The following is a 24,201-nucleotide window of genomic DNA, read 5'->3' on the forward strand; positions in this document are numbered from 1 at the left end:
GCTTCATATATTTATAAATATTATTGGAAAAACCATAAAAATAAGAAAATATTGGAGATACAATTGTTTTACTCTTGTTTGGATTTAGAAAAAACCTTGTTTAAGCTATGCTTGGAAAAAGGAATAGAAAAAAGTGAAATTTTGATTTGTGGTTATAAACAACACTCCGTCAACGGCTACAAAGGCCAAATTACAACATTAGGTTATACGAATTTTTACACAATAGTTAATTGGCTACATAAGCCAAATTACACAGCTTGAGGCAACAAATTGGAATATAAACAGAACGGAGCAAGCTATTCCATATATCATTCTATTTATATATGGTATATGAGTTAACTTAAAATTTATTAACCATAAAATGTATAAAAAATATATTATCATATATATATATATATATAAGAGTCGGATAACTGTGCCATTTTAATGCATAATAAAATCATTTATAGAATATTAGAAAATTTTGTATAAAGAGGCACTCGAATCATATTTTATCTCAAATATATATTTACTTAAATAAAAAGTAAATGGGTCATTGGGTAAAATTATCTAAATATTTAATTGGGAAAAAATTTTTGGTCAATTTTTCATTCTATTTAATAAACAATAAACAAAAAATTGAGTTAATGGGTAAACTTCCGTCAGCTTCCTCCAAAGATGACCCTAACACAGTAAAAAAGGCATTCGATTATTTAAAAGCACAATATCATCCTTAATATCTAATATTTTGGTATTTAGTACAAATTAACATACTATAATAGGAGTTTATTATAATTGTTCAATATAATTTGAAATGTCTTAAAATTGGAATATTGAATTAATTATCATTATAATATTATTTTTATTATAATATCTATTTAGACAAAGTTGGACTCAAAAGCACAAATATAGAAGAAACACTATATTTAATTATATTATTTTATTCTCATAGTAACCTATAATCAAAATATTTAATAATATTATTTTATTCTTGTTGGAAGACAGGGTCAAACCCACACGACCAAGGAAGACCCATAGATACAAGAGAAATAGAAGACGGGTTTAAGGTTCACAAATCAAGGAGAAGGCCCATAGGCCCACATACAAGATGGTAAGATAGTAAATAAAGGGTCATCTCATAGAGATGGTAGGATTGTAAATAGAGATGGTTAAAACCCTAAACCCTAAGTTTAGGGGTATTATTATAATATTATAATTTTATAAATCTATATATAGAACTTCAGGGAGAGGGTTAAGATAATCAATTTCATAACCTTTTTTCCTCCAATTTTTTTCCAATGGGTTTCTTTCCCTTTTTATCCGTAAGCTAAATTCATAGAGTCCTGAAAATCAACAATTCTTATAGTAATTCTTATAGTAGTCTATAACATTGATGGACCGTGTGTCTGTGTGAAGGCACATGCAAATTTCGATCAACTTATGAAGGGACAAAAAAGCGCAGTTGGACCTGAACCACCTTGTGTAGGGGTGGTGCTCTTTTTAAACTTTCTTTACCGTAACTTTTCTTTGTTTTAAAAGTAGCAAGAATATTGCGACTTGCGAGGACCAGCGGAAGACCAATACACGTTTTAGTGGCGCACGTTAGCAAAACCCTACATTGTGGCACGTGCACCATCGAGACGCTTTTAACGGTTCGCCACATGCGGCAACTATTCTGCTGACAAAGTGAGATTCGACGAAGTGGAACGGACGGCTTCCTTTACAATTCCTTCGCCTCTTACATACAGCCTGAGAAACTCTTCTTCTCGCGCAAGGGCTCTTCATTTCTTGCCCATTTATCAGTCCGTTATCGACGTACCGGAACTCGCAACTCTTTTCTATTCAACTTCTGTTCCTGCTATGTGAGAAGCTGATTTTTCCTTGTTCGATTGACCGATGACGTAAATAGATTACGTGGGCCGAACATCATTTATCTTCTCCGTGGATAGTGTTTTTCTCAGGATATATTGTTGGATTTCATCTGATATATTCTTTATCTGAGGTTTCTTGTTTGCTGTTCATTGCGACATTGCTACTGGTGGCAATTGTGGGAACTATAAAAAAAGGTTGTTTACAATCCGAGGTACCTTTTAGCTTCACTGTTAGTAAAGCTTGCATTTTTGGAATTACCTGATTTGCATTTCCACTCTTACTATCGCGGTGTTACCTGTTAATTAGTCGACTTGTACTCCGCCTGTTTTTTCTGACGTGATCGAATAATAGGGAAAGATATGCCGTTTTGCTCTTCAAGCTTCAAGTTGCAGAGCTCTTTTAATACTACGAAGAACTGTTTTATGGGCATGGATGTCACTAGGCATTGGAATCCTAACGACATGATTTGTCTTCGGGGTTTCGGAGGTCCGAGAGGAATTTTGTTTAAGAATGAGAGGTTGTCAGTTTCTTTTAGAATCAATAGATGTAACGTTAGGGAAAGTAAACGGCTATTTTATATTAGCCAAAAGCTGGAAGCTGAGTCTACTGATCCAGCCAGTCCGGTTTTACAAGAGGGAGTGGATGTTTCGCGAGTGACGGACACTCCTGTCTCTGAGATAGGAACTCATTCAAAATTTGACAAAGAAGTAGGTTTTGAACCCAAGCTGGACCATGGAACTGGTAATGGGGATTCATTCAATGGCAGGGGTGGCAATGGGAAATTCCCACCTGGAGGAGGGGGAGGTGGTGATGATCATGGAGAAGAAGATAAAGAAGAAGAAGAGTTTGGACCCTTGTTGAAATATGATGAGGTGATTAAAGAGACCAAGGCTCGAGGAGTGAATCTTCCTCTTGACATGTTAGATGCTGCAAAAAAGATTGGTATTCGCAAAGTTCTTCTTTCCAGATATTTGGATTTGCAGGTAGGACAGAAAGCTCTTTTTTTTCAAAAAAAATTTATATGAAAAGTGTAGGTTTGGAAACTTCACCAAAAACAAAGTGTTATTACTTTCTAATCTTTTTGGCTCTTTGACAATGATTTATTTTAATTGTAGGCATCTTCTTGGCCACTAGGTGTTGCAATTAGGTCTTGTTCATTGCTTCGCAATAGAATGCTTGCTGACCCAGCTTTCCTTTTTAAAATCGGAACAGAGGTTTGTTCAGCTTGTTTTCTTTTAAATGTTTTCAGTTGCTGTCACTTCATAGTTTAATCATTGTTGTTATTATTACTACTACTACTAGTACCATTATTTCAAAAAATAAAAATTGCTACTACTACTTTAACTAGAAATACGATCCCTCTTGGTATTTTCTCATCAGATAGTTATAGACTCTTGCTGTGCAACATTTGCGGAAGTTCAAAAGAGAGGAAAGGATTTCTGGGCAGAGTTTGAGTTATATCTTGCGGATCTCTTGGTAGGCGTTGTAGTTAATGTTGCTTTAGTTGGTTTATTGGCACCTTATGCACGATTTGGTCAACCAATTGCACCAAAAGGGTTCTTTGGACACATACAACATACTTGTGGAGCTCTGCCTAGCAGGTCATTTTTCTCATCTCTCGTGCTTATGTTCTTTTTTTATCCTAACGAAAAATTCAATGTTATATTTATGTTTCCTAGTGCGCTTCACTTGTTCCTTGAATATTTTGGAATGGGCATGCCCTGCAGACCTTAATATGGCAAATTCTCATTGCCAATAATGTTTTTGGATTTGCCACACTTCCTGGGACTGTAGCAATCACGTTATTAGACTTCTAATATTTTTTATTTTTGGGAATGTTGGTCCCTTTCTCTTCTTTTTTGAAATTTATTTTTGTGGAAAATGTGGGTCTTGTCCTAATTATTTTACCACTTCGTTGATAGTTGTTTCCCTTAATGAATAATGTATGTTTTTTTTTTTACTTTCTCACACATGTGCACCATTGAGCCAAATGCCAATCCACAGCATAGGCAATAATGTAGCCTGAAAGTAGTTGTTGTAGGTTTTGGCTGATATTTGCATTATCTATTGCTTATTTACACTGTGGAAGGACCCTGATTAACCTCCAAAATCTCATTTTTTTAAATTTTTAGTGTTTTTGAAGCTGAAAGGCCAGGATGCAGATTTTCCGTCCAACAACGGATTGGCACATATTTCTATAAGGTATTGCTTGTAGAGAGAAACTACAGAAACAGTGAAACCTGCATACCTTGACTAGTTCTGAAATTCAAAGTAGAGATCTATAATTGAGAGCATTGTCTTACATTTCTTGTAAGAAGAAAAAAAAAGCATTTGTTTACTGTTTGATTTTGCATGATGGCTAATTTATACTCTGGATACAGGGACTTCTGTACACTGCAGTTGGGTTCTGTTGTGGAATCATAGGACAAGGGATTGCAAACTTAATCATGACAGCTAAAAGGTATTGGTTTGGATTTGTATATGGATAAAAGGGATAAGGACCTAAGTCCACTAAGCTATGTGCAACCAATTCTTCATGTAACCATCCAATTTGAATTGAATGACTTGCCTTATTTTACATTTATTTCTTATTTCATGTATTCATGATTGAGTTTCTAAAAAAAGTACTCATGATTGATATTTATTTATTTTTCTTATTTTATTTAATGTTAGTGATAAAATGGAGATATTTGCATCATTGTAGGTAATTTTTTTCAGGTGTAAAAAACAAAGCATTATTGTAAATATAGTGAAATGAATGATATTCTTGTATGTAGTGTGATTTTTTGAAGGAAGAAAACTTTGGTGCAACCATGGACAGCTTCCTTTCCTCTTTATATTTTACCTGACTTAATTGAACCAGTTATTGTGTTGGTCAAAAGTCCCACCATCATGTGATTGCATGTGACTCTACAATTCATGCTAGTTGTCTGAGACTTAGAGTAGTCCCACATTGGTTTAGGTTTGAATATTTCTTATGCTTATTAGTTGGAAAGAGGACTGATAATTTCAGCTAATTATATTAGGAGTAAATGATCCAAATTTTTGACATGGTATCAAAGCAAAACCAAACTGCTGCATTTATGTTTAGTGGCCTTTATGTTTCCTACATGAGCAATATGTTTGTATTCTCCTAGTCTTGGACCAGTTTGTTTGTTTAAGTTTGGACTTGAGGGGAGTGTTGGTGGGTAAGAAGTCCCACTATTATGTGGTTGTATATATGCTCCTCGTCTCAGGCTTGTTTTAAATTGAGAGTTGTTGGTGGATAGACTAGTCTAACATTTTATTTGGAAAAATCGTGTGTTTATTAGTTGGAAAGAAGACTTGTGAGGAACTTAGGGGGAAAAATGTTTATACTTCTAATTAAGGACTTTGGGGTATTTTAATGTAATCAAAAGGGCAAGTTAGTAATTATGAGAGAAAGTAGGGGTTGACTTGGATGTAGGGATGTCCTAGTCTATGGAAGAGTCATAGGTGTAGTCGAAGTAATATTGAATAAAAGTAGGAATTAAAATTCGAGTAAAAGTAGCATCTTCAAAGAATCCTTCTGAATGTTAGATTTTTAATCTATGAATTGAAGGGTCACAAGAGGAGCGATGTGCTTAGATTCCCTGAACTTGTTTTGTCTCTCTTTGTTTTTGTGAGACTTTCTCTTACTTGATACTTGGTCTCAAGTTTGGATTAGTTCCTAACAGATAGGTATTAGAGTCAAATTTTTCTTAGTTTTTGAACCATAAATCCACAATTGTTAACAAAACATGTTAGAAACTTAGTAGTAAAATAATCTTTATAATTATAATTAGGAATATGCTTAGACGAGACGTTCTGTTTTTTTCTCTTTTTCTCTTTCATGTAAAATTTTCTTTTACATTTGTCTCACAGGTTAGGATAGGTTTTTAACAAGACCCTTAGCTTCGACTAGTTGTTTGGGAGGAACATTCATAACTTTAAATTGAACTTGACAGGTTTAGGAATTTCAAAGAAAAAAAAACTGAGGAATAGTTTTTGTTGCTTTGAGGTGAAGTTGTTTGGAAGATATAGGTGAGTTTACTTTGATAAATATGTAAGATTTAGAGGAAATAAGAAGATAAGAGAGTAGAATGAAGAGAGAAAGAAAGAAGCTGCGTTGATCAGCCTCGAAACTCGAGCTTGATCTCTCTTTGATATGCCACTTAAGTGATATTGAGTAAAAGGACAAAAATGCCCTTAAGTACAAGAAGACCCGTACCTCTCTCAATGTACTTTAGAATCCCACAATTTGAAATTCAAATATATGTAAGTAACCTAACTTTCTGGAACTATATGAAATCTAGAAGAGAAGGTCAAATGACCAAAATACCCTTGTATCTATATTTTAATACTCTCTCTCAAGCTGGAGATTAAATGTCAAAAAATCCCAGCTTGTTATAAAATCCCAAGTTTCATGCCTTCCAAGGGATTTAGTGAACACATCACCAAGTTGCTCTAAGGATTTCACATATGGAGTGACCGGTTTCTCTTGCATGACAATATCTCTAATAAAATGACAATTTACCTCTATGTGTTTCGTCTTTTCATGGAATACTAGGTGACGTGCTGTGAATATAACAACCCGATTGTCACACTTCATAACTATAGGCTTTGGAACTTGAAATCCAAATTCAACAAGAATGGACTTGATCCACACAAGCTCTTTGATTGCGTGAGCCATTGCCCTGTATTCTTCCTTGGCATTAGATCTAGCAACTACAATTTGTTTCTTGCTTTTCCAACTCACCATGTTACTACCTCCAACAAAATAGTAGTAACCAATATTAGACCTCCTATCCATTTTGGACCCAACATAATCTGCATCAAAGTATCCCAGTACGTCAATCTTCTCATTTGAGTATATAATAGACCTATTCTAGGAGCACCTTTCAAATATTTTAAGATTCGCTATACCTCTTCTGAATGTACCAGTCTCAAGTTTTTGATAATCTGACTCACCACTCCCATTGCATAAGATGTATTAGGCCTAGTGACTGTAGCGTAAATCAACTTTTCTACTAGGCACCTATACTAGGTCTTATCCTTGAGCATGGGACTATGAGAGTCACAAAGATCAGCATTCACTTCCATGGGAGTCACCACTGGCTTAACACTTAATAAACCATACTCATGCAACATGTTGATAATATACATCGTCTGAGAAAGAACAACTCCCTTCTTACTTCGAGTTTACTTCAATGCCAAGGAAATATTTTAGTTGTCCCAAATCCTTTGTTTGAAACCGTGTGACCAAATATGTTTTCACCTTCTCAATTCCTTCCAAGTCACTTCTAGATAAGATAATGTCAATATGCACAACCAAGATGACAATACCTATCTTCCTCTTCAGTACAAACACAAAATGGTCACAATGACTTCTTTAAAACCCAAATCTCATTACTACAGTGCTAAAATTTTCAAACCACGCTCTAGGACTTTTTTCAACCGACATACTTTTCAATACCTAGAAAATATTTCAGCTGACCTAGATCCTTAGTTTGAAAGTGATTTGCCAAATGGGATTTAACTGTTTCAATACCTGATCTGTTACTCCCAGATAGGTTGCTATCATCTACATATACCAATAAGATAATAATTCCAGATGGTCATTTCAAAATAAATAATGAGTGATTATAATGGTTTCTACGAAATCCTATAGATATAACCACTTGACTAAAATTTCAAACCAAGCTCGCGGATTCTGTTTTAAGCCATAAAGAGCCTTCTTTAGTCGACATACCTTATGTGTCTCCCCCTGAGCAACATACCCTAGAGGTTGCTCCATATAGACTTTTTCCTCAAGGTCATCATATAAGAAGACATTTTTAATATCTAGTTGGAAAAGAGCAACTTTAATGGATCGCGACATAAATAAGTATACGAACAAAGGACAAGCAAGCAACTAGAGAAAAAGTCTCAAAAACATCCACCCCAAATGTCTGTGTACCCTTTGGCAACAAGATGAGTCTTATACTGTTCAACTGATCCATCCGAGTTATATTTAATAGTATAGACCCATCGACACCCAACCACAACAACACCTGGAGGTAAGTCACGTAACTTCCAAGTCCCTCTATCAGTTAATGCTTCTATCTCAACATCCATGACATTCTTCTAATGAGGTTGCAACAAGGCCTCCTGCACTGAAGAAAGAATAGTGCAATTGGAGATGAACAAAGCAAACTTACGATAGTTCAGACAAGGAATCAAAGGAGACAAAATGAGATAAGGATGGTGGGTACCTTTACGAACACCTTTTTGAAGAGGAATAGGAAGGTGCAGATCACGTACCTTGGGATCATAAGAAGATGAAGAGTCATGGTCGGATGTGAGGAGGGGGTCTGGATCAGAATGAGATGGTTGTTATTGGCGTTGGAATACCTGCAGTAGTTTTTCAGTAGGAGCATCTCGTGATGCTGGAGCACATTCATCAATTGGAAGAGGAATAATCGGACTAGGTACAGAGGGTTCAGGTGGAATCGATTTAGATTTAGAAGATTCAAAAAACAAAACATCCTCAAAGAAGGTAACATCAGCAAATATAAATGTTTTTCTCATAGATGGATTATAACATTTGTACCCTTTCTGTGTTCGAGAATACCCCAAATATACATATTTGACAGACCGTGGAGACAACTTATCCTTTACTAATCAAATACATGTGCAAAGCATACACATCCATAGACCCGAGGTGACATTGGAAACAAAGGTGCAATAGGTATAACAATATAAATAGGAATCTTGCCATCAAGAGTAGAAGACGACATTCTATTTATCAGAAAGCATGCAGTAAGAACAGCATCACCCCAAAAAGTTTTAAGTACATTCATGTGAATTAGCATTGTGTGAGCTATCTCAAGTAAATGACGATTCTTATGCTCAACAACTCCATTTTGTTGTGGAGTGAACACACAAGTAGTATGATGAATGATTCCTTGTGGTTGATAGAAAGAGCCAAATGTATGATTCATAAACTCAATGCCATTGTCCGTACGCAAGATATAGATAGAAGTTGCAAACTGATTCTTTATTTCATTATAGAATAGTTGAAATACACCAAAAATGTTAGATTTTTCACGCATGAGATAAATCCAAGTACATCTACTAAAATCATCAATAAAAGAAATAAAATACCTATGACCAAACTAAACTAGTCACAGGACAAGGACCCCATACATTTGAGTGGTCAAGCTCAAAAAGTTTACTTGTCTTTTGAGATGTAATAGGAAAGGAGCTTCAATGATGCTTACTCAATTGATATAACTCGCATTGAAAAATAATACTAGAAGAAAGATCTGGAACTACTCGAATCAGTTTTGCTGGAGATGGATGACCAAGTCTGAGATGCCATTGAAGTGGTGAATTAGCTGTGTGTAGTGCATGTAAAGTATTGTCTGGGTTGTGGCTGTCCAAATAGTATAGTCTCCCTCTCTCAGAGTAGAATCAATCATCTTCCTCGCCATGAGATCCTGAAAGACACAATGAGGAGGTAAAAAGTTAGAGAACAATTCATAGACCCACTTGACTGATAGATAACAGATTTAAAGGAAATTTTGGAACTAACAGTGCAAATTGAGGGGAAAGAAAAAATGTAGGGGTAACATTTCCCACTGCCTGTGCTGGTGAAACTGACCCATCAGCAAGATTAACATGCTTAACAAGAACAGACTTCTTTAAGTCAGAAAATAGTGAGGACATATCTGACATGTGTTTTGTGGCACCAAAATCAATAACCCAAGATGGGGAATGAGACACTGAGAGTGCAGACATACATGTAAGAGGAGTTGTATGTGCCAAGGATGCAAAGGGAATAGATAGTTGTGTCATACATTGGGAAATCTTTTGTTGTTGCTGTGAGATTTGTTGTTGTTGTTGAATCAATTTCTGTAATTCATCTGGAGCACCACGGGGGATTGTAATTTCAGACCCTGGAGTTGCACCTTTATGAGTAATAACATTTGTCCACGCAAGCTTCCCAAATTTTACCCAACATCTGTCTGAGTAATGATTGGTGTGTTCACAGTGAACACACTTGCACTTAGATTTACCATCTCCTTGGCCTCGTCCTCTGTCGGAATTATCTCTACCTCTGCCTCTACCTGTCCCTGTGCGTCCCTTGGACATAACAGTAGAATCGAATGCTGTAACTGATCTATTAAGGGCAGTAGCTTCACCCACTTTGGTATCTTTTCCAACTCTAGGCACAACAGTCTTTTAGCTCTTTGTACCCTATTAAAGGTAGTAGAGAGGTTAGTATTTCATCCGAGGCCAAAATTTGTGTCTTTATGTTGTCAAATTCAGCATCCAATCCATCTAGAAATTTCACCACAAGAAGTTAACTCTGCTATTTTTCAAAGTTCCCTTTCATCCGTAGTAAAGGATGAAAGACATTAATTTTGTGCCAGATACTCAGAAAAGAACTATAGTAGTCTGTCACAGTTTTATTACCCCTTTTTGAGCCAAAAAATTCTGTATATAATTCATAAACCCTGAAAAGTTGCTCTCTAGTCCATAAAGAGCTTCCAAGGACAGCCACATAGGCTAGGCAGTTTCAAAGTTCATAACTTGGCTCTTGATATTAGATTTCATGCCGTTGACGAGCAAGTCATGACCTGACTGTCTTCAGCCTCCCAATCATCATCCTGAGAAACAGGAGGGTCATCTCTAATAAATTTCAGTTATTTCTTGCCCTTTAAGTACATTCTAATAGATCTCGACCAAGTAAGGTAATTATCACCATTCAACTTATTAGAGGTGATAATAATAATATCTTTACCATCAGGATTATATGACTTCTTTGCTGAAGTGTAAACCTCACTAGAGTCAGCTATATCAGATATATTGGAATACCAAACATATCAAATAAACCTTCCAAAAAGTTTCAAATCAACCAGCTCAAGTGGGTTCCACAACATAAAATCACAAATAGGGCAGATATAAGATGTGTGCAGATCAAGCAAATCCAAAAAATCCAACAAGGGGGTCAAATTCGGAAGATAAAGTGCACTGAACCTGCACTAGGGCTGATATCAACAAGTGCACAGATGATGTTAGCACTCACATAAAAAAAACCTCTTTTGGTAGTTTAGAACATCAGAATCTATTATTAGAACAGTAGAACCAATAACCCTTGGGTTACGGTAGAAAGATAAGGAGAAAAAGTTGGATTTTTACTAACCAATAGCCAAAAAATTGGAAAATGATCCTTCCTTTATGTTGACGTCTGTTTCAAAGAGGAGAAAAACTTACAAAAAACCTTCCCAGATGCGATCCATTGCTTGGATACCATTAAAAAAGTAAGAAGAAAGAAGGTTGAAGAGAGAGAATTAGAGGAAAGAAATTGGAGAAGGGTAAATTGAGAAAGAAACTGAGATGGGCATGTCCCCTATATTTTATTTATAGATTAGGGTTGAGTATAATTTACAACATTGCCCCTAATTTAAGTGAAAACCCTAATTCTTTATATCTCCTATTCTACGGGTCCCCTTTACATGAAATTTGGTCCATAGACATAGTTTGACATGTAGAACAAGATTAACTAAAAAAATATAAATAATAACAAGGTAAAATGACCAAAATGCCCCTGTTCTTTTTTTTAACAAGCTTGTTAACCAGAAAAACTTGGCAGTAGTGGTGTTGTGTATATGCTCATAAGTTGCATATTAGAAATTTGATTTGAAGAGAAATGACTGGGTGCTCTTAGTTTTTAACTAGATTGATTCTTCTGATTGCAATTATTCTTATTGCTGTTGTTATTATTATGGTCATTATTACTATTATTATCATTGTTGTTGTTGTTTTCGTTGTAATTGTTTTCAGTGTTGTTGTTTTCATTGTTATTGTTTTCGTTGTTGTTGTTTTTATTCATGTTGTTAGTATTATGGTCATTATTACTATTATTATCATTGTTGTTGTTTTTGTTGTTATTATTATGGTCATTATTACTATTATTATCATTGTTGTTATTGTTACTGCCACTATTATTAGTTTTGTCATTTTTGTTGTTATTATTTTGAGTCTTTCATGGTGGGCCCAGCAATTATCATCTTAGTACTGTTTGTATTGATTTTGTAAAGTAATGCATTTTTAATTACAAGACACTAAAAGAACTTTCAGATACAATTCACTTAAGCATAAAGACCATTTTATCTGATATTCTCTGCTTGGGGTTTGTAGTTGGTTCTCTTAACTGATATACATGTATTTTCTGAATTTTGTGATGACTTTGGGTTTCCTTTATTTCTCAGGAGCATCAAGAAATCAAAAGAAGATATACCTGTACCACCTCTTGTGAAAAGTGCAGCTCTTTGGGGTATAATTACACTTCTTTTTTTCCTTTTTACTCATATCTATGCTATTGGACTGCTGTTTTTCAAAGCTGACACTTTGCAATAATTTAGAGGATATACTTGTACCACCTCTTGTGAAAAGTGCGGCTAATTTGGGTATAATTATAAAACCCAAAGTTATATAAAATCACATGTCGTCCATCCTAAGGCAAGGGTGCAAATTGTAATTGGGGAGTATTTATTTTTAGAAAGTCTAAGGGGCACCACCTTAAGGGTAAAAATGATAATTTAATTTTGTTTTCTAGAAAATTTAGGGGCGCCACTTGTAGTACTCTTGTAATTTATTTGGAATTCAAAAGAGTCCTAGATAAAGTAGATAGGCTAAGAAGTCAAGATATGATGAAAGGCTTATTAAGAGTCCTCAATAGAGTTGTAGATAGAAATAGAGTTCTGAGGCCTAGTCTTAGAGCGAGCCCTAGTGGGAATTTGTCCTATCTTTTGATTCATAGTAGGACTATATCTTATCTCTTCATTGTAAAAGCTAAACTATTGTTAAGGAATAGTCCCACATATAGTAGTGAGTACAAAGATTTTGAGTTTATTAGTTGGGAAAGAGGTTTCCTAAGTTGGCTAGTCATTTTGGGATGAGCCTTAGACCCAATTTAACATGGTATCAGAAAAGGTACTCATATGTGGGTTTACACCTAAACTATCCACTTGTAGAGCCACAAAAGAGGGCCTACACCTAATCTATCTACTTGTAGAGCCACAAAAAAGGACTTACACCTAAACTATCCACTTGTAGAGCCACAAAAGAAGTCTTACACCTAAACTATCGATTGTAGAACCACAAAAAGAGGGCTTACACTTAAACTATCCACTTGTAGATCCACAAAAGAGGGCCTACACCTAAAACTATCCACTTATAGAGCCACAAAAGAGGGCCTACACCTAAATTGTCCACTTGTAGAGCCACAAAAAGAGGGCCTACACGTGAGGGGGAGTGTTAAGGAATAGTCCCACATATATTAGTGAGCACAAAAATCTTGAGTTTATTAGTTGGGAAAGAGGTTTCCTAAGTTGGCTAGTCATTTTGGGATGGGCCTTAGACCCAATTTAACAACTATAAATAGAGAGCTTGGCAAAGGGTAAAGAAAAAGCCTAAAGCCAAAGCATTTATTTTATTTTGATTTCTTATATTTCCCCTCTCTCTCTAATTTGTGCTCTAACACCTCTCCTCTTTTTTCCTACTACCTCTCTATCTCCCTTTCTCCCTCTACTTTGCTTCTCTTTTTTCCTTTCTCTCTCATTCAAACCCTTTTAACTTCTATCTTTCAACTCTTCTTTGCACTTTTTAAGTAAAGATAAGATCTTTCCCAAGGGGGTTCTATCAAAGTGGCATCAGAGAGTCCTTCTCTAGGACCTTCTCCATCCAAGGATTATTTAATTGCTTTGATTAGACTTGCAGATCCGGCAATCTATCAGATTAATTAATTTAGAAGAAACATATTTATACGACAAAGTTATTTTTGAATAAAAGATATTCAAGTGTAGTTCTGAATGCAAGAAGTTTCAAGTCAATCTGATCCCTCTGTAAGAGATATTCTCATCGGAATCGTCAAGGGTCCTGATGCTGAACAAAGCAAATCAAGCATCTAAAAACGATTCAAGGCAAAGGCTTCACATATCACATTATATACCAAATTAAAGCTCTTTCAGTGTACATTTTGGAGCAACAAGTTGTTTGATATTCTAAGCTATATTTTATGAGATATCTGCATTGGAAGCCATAAAGTTTAGTTTGCCAAAACTTTCTTCATTCTTCCTTGAACCTATTTGGTTTAACTCTCCTCCTCCCTCCACCCATTACCCAAAAAACCCTGAAGTTATCTATTCAACATTCACCACATGTTTCACCTCTTTCTAGAGTCCCATTAAGTCTAGTACATCTACAAAAGTCCATATCCCTATATCTTAAGAGAAACCAACTCCTCAATCCTTATTTTCTCTCCACCTCCTATTTTCTCACTCAACCTCCCTAGCTTCTCTCTGAAGATATTCTTAGTCAAACCCACGATCCTAGATCTTTCTAAATCACATCTAAACCATGGTGAGCACTAGGATAATGGAGAAAGAGAAAGAAATAACACATACAACTCTTATTACCAAAGACTTTACTCGAATCACTATAAGCTTGAAGAATTTGGAAACCAGATTTCCACTTTAACTCAATGAGTGGATAAATGCTCTTTTAGGATAAGAGTCATGCATAAAAGCAAAAGTCACAAGGCCTCTTTCCCCCTCACTTAAGCTTCTTGCCAAAGAAGCCTCATATAAGTTGGTACTTGCTTTTGTTTGTCTCTCCACCTCCACTACCACCACCACCCTTGTTGCCTACTCCATCCATGCCCACCTTCCCACCAATCCAAGCTTCCTACCAAGCTTTTTTCTTAGCCTCCTTAGCCTCTCACCCAACTCTCTCATATTCTACATCAATCTTAACGCTCCCTCTCATCTCCAAACAATTTCTCTCCAACCTCACCACTACCATCAAATAATCCACCAAACCATGCACCACCATGTTACCACCCACCTTCATGGCAAATCCTACCCTAAACCATGACACATGTTACAACCCTATTTTCCAACTCAACCCCAACTCAACTAGCTTTCCAAACCTTAACTCTAACCCACCCCAGCTAGTGAACTCTCACTCATACTAACAACCAAACCTTAACTTTTATGCTCCACCTTTGTATCTCCCACTCTCGCACTCGACACAACCTCCTAGCATTGACCAAGACCAAAAAGTTGTTGCTCTAGAAGAAGATTGGCTGGACTAAGATCTGGCCCTCAAGCTCAACAAGCACTAGTTCAGCTTAACACATTAGCCTTCTCAAAGTAAGCATAACAAGAAGTACACAACTTGGGAGCTTGAAGACATTCTTACAATGGTTTCCCAACATTTCAACCTTGAGGATAAGGTTGATCTTTTAGGAGGGGTGGAATGATAAAACCAAAATTTATGTAAAAGCACATGTAGACCATCCTAGGGGAGGGGTACAAATTGTAATTTGGTGAGTATTTATTTTTACAAAGTCTTAGGGGCGCCACCTTAAGAGTAAAAGTGGCAATTTGATTTTGTTTTCTAGAAAATCTAGGGGGCACTTGTATAATTTATTTGATAATTCAAAAGAGTCCTAGATAAAGTAGATAGGCTAAGAAGCTAAGATATGATGAAAGACTTGTCAAGAGGTCTAGATAGAGTTTGGGTCCTAGTCTTAGGAAGAGTCCTAGTGGGAATTTGTCTTATCTTTTGAGTCATAATTGAAGTTTTTCTTTTCTTTTGGATGTAAAAGCAAAACTATGGATAGAGAGCTTGGCTAAGGGTTAAAAAAAGGCTAAAGTTGAAGCATTTATTTTATTTTGATTTCTTATTTTCCCCCTCTTTCTGTCCAATTCGTGCACTAGCACCTCTCCTATCTTTACTCTCTTCTTCTCTGTTTTCTTACTAGTTCTCTTGCTGTCCCTTTCTTCCTCTTCTTCCCTTTTTATTCAAGCCTTCTTAACCTCTATCTTTCAACTATTCTTTGAACTTTTTAAGAAAAGATAGGACATTTCACAAGGGAAAATTACACCTTTTTTTTCTTTCTTTTTTCACTCATATCTATGCTATTGGACTGCTGTGTCTCTAAGTTGATGCTCGGGATTTATTTATATGATGAAAAACAATTTTTTAAGTTCATTTTCCTTCATTTCAGTTTTTTTTAATCACATATATCATTTCTGTGACATTGAAAAATCTAGTAGAAAAGTTACTTTTGGAACTTCAGTCCTGTTATGAAAGGATGCCCCACTCTGACGGGATGTAAACAATACCTTTCATTGTTTTCAACTTTGATCGAGCTATTATACAGTAATCTTCAACTTAACGTGAGCTCTCATCATATCAGATGGGAGTACTTTAGAGCTTTCATCTGTCTTTCACTATTGGCATCCATATATGTTTTGTTTCTTGTTGATCTCAGAATCCATTAGTGTCTGTGAATTTGACGACTGATGCCGAGGAATTTCAGGTGTCTTCCTTGGAGTTTCTTCAAATACCCGGTACCAAATCATCAATGGATTGGAACGTCTAGTTGAAGCATCGCCTGTTGCAAAGCGGGTCCCTCCTGTTGCAATGGCTTTCACTGTAGGGGTGCGTTTTGCCAACAATATTTACGGGGGCATGCAATTTGTAGATTGGGCCAGATGGAGCGGTGTGCAGTGAGGTGGTTTCTTCACTGTTATTTTATGCTGTGACAGTTAAAATAAGGATTAATGGTGGGTTAAAAGGGTGGGCTCTGAGTCGCCTGCCGCCTTGCTTCGTGTAAGAAACGGAAAAAACTATCCATAGGATCTGGGTGAAAGAGACACATTGGGACAGGTTGCTCGGTAGGGATGGTGAATATTAGGGCAAAGGGAAGGTCTCCTTTTCCCTTCATTTGTAATTATTCTAAATTAGACAATCATAGATTGTTCTCTTTTTCTTGAATTTCGAAGGTGATTGATTTTACTGTAACAGTTTAAAATCTATCCCGCGGTTTTTTTTTATAAAATAATAATATTTTTCGGTTTTGGTAATTGATAGAAACTTCAAACAGCCACCTCTGAGTGTCGGTAAGGTCTGTCTTCCCCTATTTTATTTACTATTTTTTATAAACTGAGGTGGGACTCGATTTTTCTACTCATTATTCATGTGAACGGCGGGGGTTTTTTGTTTTCTCCTTGAATAGGCGGAAGGCACTACCTTGCCTCTCTCTGTTTTTTACAAGCAAAGAAAAGGGATGAGTGGCTGAATCTCGTATTTCTTGAATAACATCTTATAATCGAAACCAAATGGACTAACAAAGGCAATACAATTATATAATAAAACGATTAGTTTCACAACAACCTTTATCTTTTGTTAAAATTATACATGTCTCGGACTGGTAGTAAATCCGTTGTAGTCTAGTTGGTCAGGATACTCGGCTCTCACCCGAGAGACCCGGGTTCAAGTCCCGGCAACGGAATTGTTTTTAATTTTTTTCCTCTTCTTGGTTCTTGATTACTGTCTGTGTTAGAAACTATTCAATCATGGCGCCATGAATGTTTCGAACACGACCTTCCACAGCTAAAATTGTGAGCTTCCTATTTCTCAACCTGTGGAGGCAAGATTTGGAAACAGAAACCACTTCCATTCTAACCATGCCCACTTAAAACAAGTCTGAGGAACTTGCATCTACGTAACGGGCTTATATTATACTTATAATCTGATTTCACTCAGATTTGGTGAGAAGTGAAAGAGGTGGGTGTAACATAGCCATAGCCAGTTTAATCAACATTAAAAACAATTGCAATGACATATGAAATAGGACATATTTCTAATTGACTACTTAATAATTAAAATTTCAAAAGATGAAGTTTGAAAGTAGGGTGAAAGGATAAATGACAAAAGAAAAATCTATTCCAATCTATATATAGAAGAATTGGATGAGGGAATCGTTCGATGCCTTTGCCTTTAAAAGAATCTTTTCATGCACGGAGAGAGACGTGACGGTAGCCTAAGAATTTAGAAGAATTGGACGCGAGAATCACTGATAAAGTATATACATGATTACCCTTGTTCCAATCATACAAATTGGGAACAAAGACAAATTTTCCCTAATTCAAAAATCACAGTAGCCTCTAGAACACACCCCTTTTTTCCTGCTGGGAACTCTCATTAAATACTTTACGATATACTTCTGACAGAATAATTCAGTTGTTCCCACGGATTTGAAGACGATGACAGCTAGTTCAGCCGCCTAAAAGACATTTCAGGAAAAAAGCTCCTACACGGGCACTGCTCGCTGCAAAAGATCGGATGAGGGTGCATAATTTCAATCGCAATCAAGCTAAAAAAAAAAAAGATAAATAAAAAAAATGAGAGCAGAACTGGGCGAAGAAATTCCATAGAATCATAAAAACCAGTGAGAAGTAGACTGTTAGTATCCAACCCTGATTGGCAGAAAACATTTCAAGAAGACATGATCTACTCATCATGGGAAAGGCTATTTAACTTGTGGTGAAACCATTCCAATTTGTCATCCCATTACAGATAGCCTGAGCTAACTCGATTCTACATCATCTGCCAAGTTTTCTCACTGTTATATAGAGTGGATGTTTGAAGGGGTGTTAGCTAGCAGAAGGCGCATCAAGTAAGAATTTCTCTACTTTGAGACGGAAGTCCCCCATTCTAATATTATGCCGCAGTTACAGACAACAGGAAGGTCTAGCTCTCCACACTCAAACATTCATGAACAATGGTAGTACAATTAAAAAATACCAATAAACATGTAGGGGCCAAAAGAACCTTATAAGATGGAAATTCTAGGGGCACACCACCAGCTTTATCAGTTATAGCAAATAAGATGTAGAAGATGCCATGAACAAGTCATGAATAGGAACTACCACAAACAGTAGATGGCTACAGTATTAGGGGAAGTACATGGCTTAACAGAGTCTGTCCATACCAAACCGACAATGCTCAATTCAGAATCAGAGAGCTTGAAAGCATACCAACTACATTTCACAAAAAAATGGTGATGGCTTATGAGACATCTTACATAAACAAACAAATTAATCAACACCAAGAAAACCCACAAGTTCCACATAAGATGCCAGAAATGCATCAGGCACCGTGTACTTAGAAATGCCATATCTAAGAATGATCACTAAATCTAATTGCCATAAGCTAACAGTGATCACTAAATCTAAACAAAACCTTTTCTTTGGAACGATGACTCTAAATGCAATTGCTACTAAGAATAATTGTCAAAGCATATCACTGAATGAATAATGAAGCAGCAACCAAAAATTATTGTACATAATAATGAAAGGATGGTGGAACTAACCATACAACCACACGGCAATAACCAGGCTTTGACTTCATATTTTTGTTGACATAAGGTACTTCGGTTTCTTTTCTGCTGGCTTAAGGATTTGGAAAGAGCACATCAAGTTTTCATCAACACTCATCACTGCACCCGCATTATCAAATTCACCACAATAATTGGGGGCTGAGAATATTGTAACCAATTGCCTGTCAGCAAAGAACTCGTAACCATCCTCCACAACCTGCATTAACAATAAATTTCTAATCAAAACTTACTCACCAATAAGATCTAGGGCAGGAGTGGAAGGATACTCTTTAATTGATTACTTAGTCCGGTTAGCTACATACTATGTCGGATACTGTCACCCCATTAATCCAGCTTTCTTATTTCAATATATATACAATAAGAAACAGTGCTAAAAGAAAAACAAACAGCCAAGTCAATGTCCCGACAGTGCTAAGAAATTGGAAAGTTAACAATAACCTGATGGGCACGGCAGACAAGATCAAGATCATGTTTGGTCAAGAATTCTGCAACCTTATCAGCACCAAACGTGTATGATACTCCTCGATCATTCATTCCCCAACCCTGAACATCTCTACCAGGATCTGACCAAAGTAAGTCACAAAGCAGGCCCGTCTCAGGGACATCAGTTGGGCGAGTAATGTTTTTAATTTGATCCAACTTGGTAAGATCAGGAGATAGACCACCATGCATGCATAATATTTTGTCATCTATCAGAGCTGCCACAGGGAGGCAGTTAAAACAATCAGTGAAGACTTTCCAAAGTCTCACATTGAACCGGCGTTTACATTCATCATAAAAACCATATATTCTATTTATAGAAGCACATTCGTGATTCCCTCTCAGAAGAAAAAAGTTCTCTGGGTATTTGATTTTATATGCAAGGAGAAGGCATATTGTTTCCAAGCTCTGCATTCCTCTATCAACGTAATCCCCTAGAAATAGGTAGTTGGCTTGGGGAGGCAGACCACCATACTCAAAAAGTCTCAAAAGATCACCATATTGCCCATGTATGTCACCTAAAGATCATATAAGAGAGAAAGGAAAGTTAGAAAATGTTATCTGAAGGTTACAAGATATGAAGAAGAAAGTTCACATGTTCCTTCAAACATGTATATGTCCAGGAGAACAAAGACTGAGTAGTATATTTCAATTTGCAAAATATCTGTCATTTAAAAATCCAAATTAATTTTTTTTATTGAATAGTAATTACACACACACACATGCTACAATCCATTCCATAGTGATGCTTAACCCAACACCTCAAACTTAAACTCCCCCTTCCCACAAGTGGCTGTTCAGCCAAAGTAAAAAAATCATAAGAGAAGAAAAAGGAAAGAGAAAACTAACTAGAGGCCCCCTGTAAACAGCCTCAACGTGCTTATTTATATAAGATATTCCAAAATAGAAAAATAGACCTGCTTGAAGACCAGGCCCTCTTTCTCAAAAAAGACCAGGCCCTAGACCCATGAACCCAAGGAACTGCAAAATGATAGTCCATAAATACGAAATGGCCATTTGAAAAACAGTTCTAATTAGTGAGACTAAGGTAAGGTTTAAACCATGGAATAGATCTCATGGCTTAAAAACAATGAAGAAACTTAAGGATGATTGAAAACACAGGTCCGCCATATTCAAAACTTAGGAGCGGGCTGTTTTGACTTCCTCCTTCGTCATTTTGCCTTTCGTGTTTCTTGCAGCTCTTATGTTTCATTAATAAAGTCACAATTAAAACAAAAACTCTAAACAGTTCACTAACTATCAACATTTGTCAGGTGCTTAAGAAATGCTTCATAAGGTATTAGTTCTCAGTTATAGTGGACCAAAAATGGCCCAATTTGATAATCCCATCAATTTGTAGGAGTGGCACACATGATTGCACATGTTCTTTATTCAATTCTTTTGCACAGTTTGTTTGCATGTATCATTTCATAGATGAAATTCCTTATTCATATGCCATCATGTACATACAGTGGACAGTCTTTACCACTCTCATGAACAGGAGTATAACAAAAGTCTCTGAAAGTACTGGAGAATTTGCTAATTAAGAATGCAGAAGCGAGTTAAGAAACCATAATAATGTCAAATTTAGCAAAAGAAAAGACGTAAAACACATTAAAGGAGAGTATGTCTGCCACATTAGGGAACACACAATGGAGCTTTAAGAGTGCATGCCTTATTTTGACAATTCTATATAACATTTTACAGTTTTCACAAAATTATCTTTTGAGAATATTTTTACAATATTGAAAACTTAATTTGGAACCATTCCATCTACTGATTTGAAAGTATTTTCTCAGAACAAGGTGCATTCCTTATGATTTGCTTAAAATTGCTTCCAGTTAAAAAGGCAAAGATGCAGACAACCTTGCTCTAACAAATTTGATTCAACACCATCACATCCTTTTCTTTTTACTTGTAAAGTATCACATTCCATGTTGTAAAAAACCGACATTTCGGATTTTAAGGTTCATATAATCGATTGTCTTCCTTTCAGTGTTCAGACGAATAAGAGTTATTACAGTCTAAAAAAAAAAAAAAAAAAAACATAAAAGCAAATGCTCCCCCAACTAGTGGTGATGTTCAAAGAAACTGAACAAACTGCCAACAAAAAGACTACAAGCTAACTTGTGCAGCACCGGAGGGGGCCTTACAAGTGTTCTTAGTCCTTTTTTTTTTAATTCTTTTTCTTTTGAACAAAAGAAATTCAGATCTACGATAAGAGTGATTTCCTTCTGTAGAACCACGTTCTGGCCCGCTCCGGTTTAAGATGATCTAGCAACAGCTTACACGATATTAGTAGTCTATTTTCACAACACTTGAAGCATGAAGTGCAAGCAGACTGATTTGCCATTACCCATCCACACAACTTAAGATCCTGATACGACCACGAACAATTTAAAATCACTACCTCTGATAAAAACATGAGGAGAAACAAGAAGAAAACTAACCATGCTGATTATTACAGTAAAGCAACAACTCAGCAAACCTAAATGAAACATAAAACGTTTAATTTTCAGGCAAAGGCATAAAATTTCTCCTAGCTCCGATTTCTTGTTTCTAAAAGTCGTAGAGCGTTATGACAAAAACATTCGCCCCAAAAGACAGCAGACTCAAGAAAACAATCGGGCTTCACCCAAACCAAAAAAATTCAGGCCACAATGAGTAGCAAATAGCAGTTTATCCATATTTAACAGAAACATACCGCAGATCTTGATCGGTGCTTCTAGTTCCAACAGGTTGGGCTGTTGAAGAAAGATCTCCCTAGAAACAACGCAAAGCTGTCGAATCTCGGACTCAGAGAGCTGGACTTGCTTCCCCGGCCTGGCCGATCGAACATCCAAAAGTCGATTTATGATATCATCCAAAACGGCAGGGTCCATTCCCTGCCCTTGCAAGGCCATCGATCCCGATCTCGTTCCCGACTCCGAGTTCACCTTAATTCACCAACGCAATAACGAACCAAACCCTAACAGAAGAGAAAAGAAGAAAAAAACGAAAACAAAAAAAAACCTCCTTTTTTTTCCCCTTTTACTTCTCACTATTTCTCTCTCTTCATCCGTTTCAATCCTGCTCGCCTGCTTTTCCCTCTTGCTTCAGCAATCGCTTTTTTTTCTTTCTTCCGTTTGAGAATTCGTGCGTAAAACGGAGGAAAGACGGGACTGCGACTCCGATGCAGGCGGAGATGCCAATCTAGTTTTTTAAGTTAATCTCATTTCTTCAGTTCGAGACTAGACTGCTAAGACACGATAATTTCTAAATTGCCACTACAAAGACTCATGAAGAGGGTAAAACTGCAATTTTGGAGAGAAGAGAGGTCAAACTGTAGGAATATAGCTACTCCTGCTCATTCCATACGGTTAACAAAGTGAATAAAAAATTGCAGGGTTCCTCTCTCGAACTTTAGTCGAAGACGCTCTACGTTTCTTGCACTCCATTGTCGATGTTTTTGTAGCTTTTATTTCGTGGCGACGGGATGACTTCAAGGTCGCTGCTCTGGACTGACTCGCCTCGACGGCTTGCCAATTTTTTTGACTGCTACAGCTTTTCTTCTGTTTTTTTTCCCATCTCATTTCTTTCACCATTACTCTTGTTGAGACGTCAGTTCTAAAAGACTGGATTGCTTGCTCCAGGGAGAATTTTCGGATTTTTTAAAGACGCGATTTAGAAAAAAAAATTAAGCTGCGGATGGGAACATTTTAATGGCGACTGCTTTCTGATTTCCTTCTTTTTACCATCTTCAATCTTCCAAAGAGAAGAAATGGTATTCTGATGAAAGTATCTAATTAGTTTTTCTGCCATTTCATTCGTGGACATGCATGGACCACTTCCATTCAGCATTTAGCTACAAAACAAACTAGATTGTTTTTTCATGTCACCTCAAGCGTTATGATCCTTTCATTTTTATGCATCTTCCCATCTCCCATTTCTACTCACTCGTTCCATGATTGATCACTCTGTACTCGCACTGAAACAACGTTATTCTGCTACTGTAACAAGAAGACACTGGGTTTCTTGAATCTTAATAGACGTCCCAGAAAGATTTGCTAAAATTTGCAGAGGCCTGACAGATATGTTGGAACTTGGAAGGGAAGGCGGTAGTACGTGAAGCAGATATGCCGGAGACAATGCAGGCCTACCGAGCTCTCCATCTCCATCAAGTCTCAGACTGCAAATCCATCACTTGACACATTAAACAGGTAAAGTGGTTGTTGAGAGTTTGTTTGATTTTCACAACCAAAGAGAGAGAAACAAGCAGAAAAGGAACAAATAAGTAAATACCATGTTGCTTAACGAATTAAAATCGATCTGCTTGAAGATCATGAATCTGGTTTGTTCCATGGCTTCAAGCTGACAGAGATGCTGCGATCATCCATGAAAATCTGCTCTAAGATCAAGGTTTCAATTCATTTGGAGGTCTCTAAGATCAAAGAGCCTCTCAGAACCAGCAGAAACATAAATACTCCATTCAAGCCATTAAAAATTTTCAGATGCTCAGGCCATTTTGAAATCTGCTCTGGATTTATAAGAATGTTAGAAAAATATTTTGCAGAATCAAGTGAACACGTAAATTAAAGCAAGAAAGAACATGGAAAGCATCTTATATGTAGATGAGACTAAATCATTGCTTT

At 36.5% G+C, this 24,201-nt stretch overlaps 2 protein-coding genes and 1 non-coding gene across 6 annotated transcripts; 2 read left to right on the forward strand and 1 right to left on the reverse strand.

The window, feature by feature from the left end:
* Window positions 1-1,671: 1,671 nt before the first annotated feature.
* Window positions 1,672-16,683, forward strand: LOC137942229 (protein RETICULATA, chloroplastic-like). Of its 3 annotated transcripts, none has more exons than XM_068787948.1 (8): window positions 1,672-2,062; window positions 2,203-2,834; window positions 2,967-3,065; window positions 3,232-3,452; window positions 3,984-4,053; window positions 4,233-4,312; window positions 12,108-12,172; window positions 16,226-16,683. In XM_068787948.1, exons 2-8 carry the CDS (start codon window positions 2,211-2,213, stop codon window positions 16,417-16,419), a joined length of 1,353 nt encoding a protein of 450 aa, XP_068644049.1. In that variant the 5' UTR covers window positions 1,672-2,062; window positions 2,203-2,210; the 3' UTR covers window positions 16,420-16,683. The 3 variants fall into 3 exon arrangements, with proteins under 3 accessions (XP_068644049.1, XP_068644060.1, XP_068644040.1); XM_068787959.1 differs by having other exon boundaries at window positions 1,672-2,045; XM_068787939.1 differs by having other exon boundaries at window positions 1,672-2,834.
* A 444-nt stretch (window positions 16,684-17,127) lies between these two features.
* Window positions 17,128-17,200, forward strand: TRNAE-CUC (transfer RNA glutamic acid (anticodon CUC)). The gene has a single exon. It is a non-coding gene; the product is annotated as a tRNA-Glu (tRNA).
* A 412-nt stretch (window positions 17,201-17,612) lies between these two features.
* On the reverse strand, window positions 17,613-22,958 carry LOC137935282 (serine/threonine-protein phosphatase PP1-like). Of its 2 annotated transcripts, none has more exons than XM_068779967.1 (4): window positions 22,275-22,958; window positions 19,529-20,088; window positions 19,064-19,286; window positions 17,613-18,012 (listed from the first exon to the last, which is right to left on the reverse strand). In XM_068779967.1, the coding sequence occupies exons 1-3, from the start codon at window positions 22,471-22,473 to the stop codon at window positions 19,098-19,100; spliced, it is 948 nt and encodes a 315-aa protein (XP_068636068.1). In that variant the 5' UTR covers window positions 22,474-22,958; the 3' UTR covers window positions 17,613-18,012; window positions 19,064-19,097. The 2 variants fall into 2 exon arrangements, with proteins under 2 accessions (XP_068636068.1, XP_068636066.1); XM_068779965.1 differs by having other exon boundaries at window positions 17,613-18,019; window positions 22,275-22,957.
* Window positions 22,959-24,201: the final 1,243 nt, after the last annotated feature.

The sequence above is a fragment of the Aristolochia californica genome, unplaced genomic scaffold (assembly GCF_029961685.1).
Source record: "Aristolochia californica isolate CCGP_79_NKW_82.1479 unplaced genomic scaffold, dmAriCali1.0.hap1 SCAF_10, whole genome shotgun sequence".
Taxonomy (NCBI): Eukaryota; Viridiplantae; Streptophyta; class Magnoliopsida; order Piperales; family Aristolochiaceae; genus Aristolochia; species Aristolochia californica.

Coding starts and splice junctions, on each gene's coding strand:
- LOC137935282 (XM_068779967.1), bottom strand. CDS start 22,473: ATGGCCTTGCAAGGGCAGGGAATGGACCCTGCCGTTTTGGATGATATC. Junction 20,089..22,274: donor AGCACCGATCAAGATCTGCG/GTATGTTTCTGT, acceptor TATGATCTTTAG/GTGACATACATGGGCAATAT. Junction 19,287..19,528: donor TTGTCTGCCGTGCCCATCAG/GTTATTGTTAAC, acceptor TTGTTAATGCAG/GTTGTGGAGGATGGTTACGA.
- LOC137942229 (XM_068787939.1), top strand. CDS start 2,211: ATGCCGTTTTGCTCTTCAAGCTTCAAGTTGCAGAGCTCTTTTAATACT. Junction 2,835..2,966: donor CCAGATATTTGGATTTGCAG/GTAGGACAGAAA, acceptor TTTTAATTGTAG/GCATCTTCTTGGCCACTAGG. Junction 12,173..16,225: donor GAAAAGTGCAGCTCTTTGGG/GTATAATTACAC, acceptor GAGGAATTTCAG/GTGTCTTCCTTGGAGTTTCT.